The sequence below is a fragment of the Pollachius pollachius genome, assembly GCF_949987615.1.
Source record: "Pollachius pollachius genome assembly, chromosome: 12".
Lineage (NCBI taxonomy): Eukaryota > Metazoa > Chordata > Actinopteri > Gadiformes > Gadidae > Pollachius > Pollachius pollachius.
The window spans coordinates 3,795,534-3,800,533 of NC_136945.1; the positions used below are offsets into that span (position 1 = coordinate 3,795,534).

The 5,000-nt window shown below is 41.1% G+C and overlaps 1 protein-coding gene across 1 annotated transcript in view; it reads right to left on the reverse strand.

Annotated features, from left to right (window-relative positions):
- Positions 1-5,000, reverse strand: part of chl1b (cell adhesion molecule L1-like b) — a 67,512-nt gene that overhangs the window by 5,731 nt on the left and 56,781 nt on the right. Inside the window, exon 24 of the mRNA XM_079748462.1 lies at positions 4,461-4,640. Coding sequence (XP_079604588.1) covers positions 4,461-4,640 — 180 coding nt within the window. The remainder of the gene's footprint in view (positions 1-4,460; positions 4,641-5,000) is intronic.

A 5,000-nucleotide genomic window follows, 5' to 3' on the forward strand; every position in this document is an offset into this window, starting at 1 on the left:
GTCCTGTTTCAACATGTTTTAAATACACAGTTGTCAAGCCTCTCCTTAATGAACCCGTACCTAGATGCCTCTATTCTCAACGATGTCAGACCCACATCTAAATTAAAATTTCTTTCAAAAATGATTCACAGTTGATTTTATGTCTGAATTACAATAACACAATTAAAATCTGGTATCAGGGCCCTCCAGAGTACAAAATCCGCCCAGCCTTAAGTATCAAAATACCTATCTGAACAAAAATATAGGCCGTAATATAGGCACTTTCTTCCTCCCTCAGATAATATTACCTGGGGGGTCCCCCAATGTTCTATTCTCAGACCAATTATTTATTCAATTTACATGGGCTTTGAGGACATACTGCTGCATGGCTCAAAACTTTCTTAAATTAAATAATAGCAAATCTGAAACTGAAATCTGATACTCCCTCCCGATGACACAAACATAATCACTTAAAACCTGGGCCAGCTAGCTACCTACGTCAAAACCGCTGCCAAAAATCTTTGACAGCAATAGCCTGGACTACTGTAACTATAATTTGGGAAAGCTCAGTCCTCCATGTCACGATTACAACTGGTCCAAATGCTGCTGCCGGGCCTCTGACTGTCTCCAGGAAGATGGACCACTTCACCCCTGATCCACCAGTGACTCCCCATATGCTTCAGAATATATTTTACAATTGTACTGTTTGGTTTACAAAGACTTGCATAGGCTGGCACCGTCAGGTCGGCCCCCTCCACCAACACTTATAAAATGTGTTGTTGCCTGGTTTTCTATGTACTCTTACTCATTGTATCTGATATGTTTTGTTTCTTATACTGTGTGCCCACGTTGTGGCATCTAACTGAACAGCACTTTGGTCAACTATGGTCTTCAAATTAACTTGATTAGTCTGGAAGATATATCCTTTTAGGATCAATCTTTTTATATAAGGCTAAATACTATATGGATATCGTCTGGTATTTTTGGGCCATTACAACTGCGTGTGGTGTGGTAGCCCAAATGTGCTCTGCTCTTAGGGCTGCACATCCACTAGCTATTACTAGTGAACATTATTTTTTGAAAGTAAAACCAAAATATCATTATGTAGGAATTAATATTGTTCATTATTCTTTATTTTGACAACAACACCCCAGCTTTATACCAAGAAAAATATATTAGTACCTTTTATCTGTTAAAGACTGCAGTGCCATTAGGTTGAATGGGATTTGCTGCTTTTTCTTCTGTGTGTGTGTGTGTGTGTGTGTGTGTTTCATATGCATATGGATCAAGTAGGTTTGGCTGTGGGGGACAATTTATATGCTAGAAGGTGAGGAGGAGAACTGATGGAGGGTCTACAATGAAGGATTAATCTTGTTGGCTATCTACTTGGATTACACTGCTGGAAACGATTTACTAGGGAGTTCTAGCATACATGCTACCTTTGTATCTAAATAGCTAGCATTCTAATAAGTGACAACTGAGCACCAACAAGCACAATAATAATAATAAACAAACAAATTATCCATCACTTCCGTGTTGACAGTTTCTAAAGTTAAAGTTTCTTCTAGACACTATTTGCTAAAAAGAGTCTTTAGAGAGGACAGACTTCAACCCGGCACTTTAAATCACACACACCTGCCGTTTAAGATCGTCACCGGAACAACTCTCAGTGGGGTTCACAAGAAGGTGAATCACTGTTGAATTTACATGTAAAGTAGTACATGTCAACATCCTGACAGTGTACTCAAACACACACACACACACACACACACACACACACACACACACACACACACACACACACACACACACACACACACACACACACACACACACACACACACACACACACACACAAACACTTGGCTGGCACAGGCTTACACAGCCCCTTGTTTACTTTGGACCTTTTTATATTCATTATTTGAGGCAGGCTACCTGACCCAAAACAGGCTAAACGTGGCTCTTTTTTCAGTCCCAGCCACTGCAGTGGGTGTCAGTGTTCCTGCGAATAGCTTTGATTTTGTACCATTGTATGCCTATTCCATAAGTTTACAAAATGGATCAAAAATAATACATTATACATTGTATTATTTATCAACTGATTGTTCTTGACTTTTCTCCCGGAGAGTCACACTTTGTCATCCATAATTAGATGAGAGTGAGTTTGACAGTGTGGTTGGCAAGCATGGTATAGATGATTATTAAAGCTTGCAAGAAAAAAATTATAGACAGCCGACTGTTGCTAGGATATAAAAAGTCGATACCAGAGTCACAAATGAGGCTAGATTAATAGGATTCGGTAATTGCGTAGGTTTCAGTGTTGCCGTTATGCATGAAGCCCTCAGACTCTGGCTGAAGGAGAGCTTGGCGTTGGGCTAATGAAAGTAGGCATGGAAGTGCTCTCTGTTGATGATGGGGGCAAACAGCAGACAAGGTCAATTATCCACAGATGACTGGTGTGTCTAAACCTTTATACAGGTTCCCCCTTGTGCAATTCAATGCGTCTGAGAGGTTCTGTCTGCGGTCAAGTCCGCTCAAGATGGGATTTTTTTATTTTCTTGTTTGCATTTTTAGTAGCCGGCTGCTCTTCTTGGACTAAACCAAGCTTGTCAAACATTAAATTCCACGTTCAACTCTGGGGCAGAGTTTTTGTTTTGTTTGAAAGAGAGTGGATGAAGTTGTTATTGTACTCTCTGAGGGCGACCTGTTTGAGAATATTTTAGCTTTTTGGTTATGTAACCCTCGGTATGAGCAGAGACCCGTTACTGAAGTCAACAGGAGAAACCACAGTGGAGGCTGGAGGGAAAACTAAAGAATAAAAAAATAGTAGACAGGAAACAACTTTCATCCATACAGGAACACATACGGCTGCACACTGCCTTTCATAACGATGCCCCATGGACACACACACCGCTAAAGCATGATGAATATGTCCTTGCTTCATAAAAGACAGCAATTGTCAAATAGGTATGACACATAGGACATTTGACTGTAATGTCAAACCTACAATAGGTATATTCAGGAGGCTTTGCTATAGTAAACTGCTGTGACACAGTTTAAAAGCACAATGTGTTTCACTGGAATTGCTGGTATTTCCCTGCATTCTCCAATTTTCCCTATCCTCTTCTTTGAGATCACTCATGCCAAAGCCCACAACCCACTTGACTGGAATTGTAATCAACTTGGGGCACTGATAAGGAGACAAAAAAAAAAGAGAAAAGAAATTACATGTTTTTGGAAATAAAATATTGTATCCTTGAAGGCCTCTCATTAAGACCCCCTATCTGGCAACATGTTTATGATTACACAACTCAATATCAAATCCTCCAGTTTCCCCCGCTCAAAGCAATTTTCTTCACTGGCTGATTGTTCCATAGCTTACATTCTCAGGCCCAATCAATAAGCACTTGCCCCTTTAAGACAGTGACAAATGAAACACACTTCCACATCCATATAAAATTGCTTATCCACAAAAACAAACCGACATGAAGATTTTAAAGAGCTTGGCTGCACATACATATAAATACATATATATATATATATATATATATATATATATATATATATATATATGTTACTCTGATACAGTGGCACAGCCAAAGAATGACCTAGCCTTGTCTTCTGGGACAGTTCAAGCTTAAAATTAAATAAATGCCTAACCCTAGTTTTGGATTCTAATAACTATCCTGCACCATCTGGCAGATTTTTTTTTAAACTTTTTGCGCAGCCCTTAAAAGTTATAGTTGCTCCTGTATTGATTGTCTGCTTGGATAGCCCCATTTGGAAGTCACTTGGGTCAAAGTGTCTGCTGGATGTCTGTGAATTTAAATGTGACCCTGCGAAAAGCAGGATAGTGTGGTAGCTAGGTTGTGACGACAGCCACAAGAAAAGTTTTGGGTCGGAGTTCTAAAGGTCCACATTCTGTAGGCATCCTATCTGATTATGAATGGATTTGGATTGAGCAAAAAATCGATGCATTCCCCTTGGAAGCTTTATGTGGGGCAGTATGTGGCTCAGGAGGTAGAGCGGGTTGGCTTGTAAACAGAAGGTTGCTAGTTCAAACTCCGGCTCCGCCTAGCTGAGTGTTGAGGGGTCCCTGAGCAAGACACACCTAACCCTAACTTCTCAGATGAGCTGGCAGTAGCCTTGCATGGTTGACACCACCGTCGGTGTGTGAATGGGTGAATGTAATATTGGAAAACGCTTTGAGTGGCCACTGGTTAGAAAAGATCTATATAAATGCAGTCCATTTACCATGTTCCAAACCTATATATTCATGGTAGCATGCCTGTTTCACTCATGGTAAATATTACACATTTTTGTGACAAAGTGATGAGAATGTATTAACTTATTTTTCTGCCAAAAATATAAGTTAATTTGTGGGACTTGGGGCCTGATGTACTTCGACAAGGGGGTCACAGCACCAAAATGTTAGGGTAACACTGTGCTCAAACGACTGTAACTAATGAAATAGCACTCACGTTCCTTCGCCGTGGTGGTGCTGTCTTCGGTGACGGTGGGCCCACAGCCCACCATGGTGCAGGAGCGCAGGTAGAACTTGTATCTGCTCAGCGCCTCCAGCTCCTTCAGGGTCAGCTTAGTGGCCGCGGGGTCACTGATGTTCACTGTCTGCAGGGGCCCCAACTCCTCTGTGTCGTTGGCTGAAACACACAGCCAAGACGTGGGATTAGACGAGTAACGTCACCACAACAATGGGACGAGAATGTCCTCATGAGAATGTCCTAATGAGGTCAGATTGTCGGACACAGCCAAGAATCTCTTCAAAATAAAATCTTGTCCTGAAATGGAAAGAGCAATGCAGCAGAATGTCCTTATAAGATATGAATGTGCACATCGGGTATGGTTGTCTATATAAGATCTGAATATGCATATAGAGTACGGTTGTCCTTAGAAGGTATGGATATCCTCATGTCAGCAATAATTGTGGAGTGGCTGAATCCCATAAGACGTTGAGCTCTGGTGAGTAACCCTGTGCTCTTTACAGGCTGTGACATCGCAGC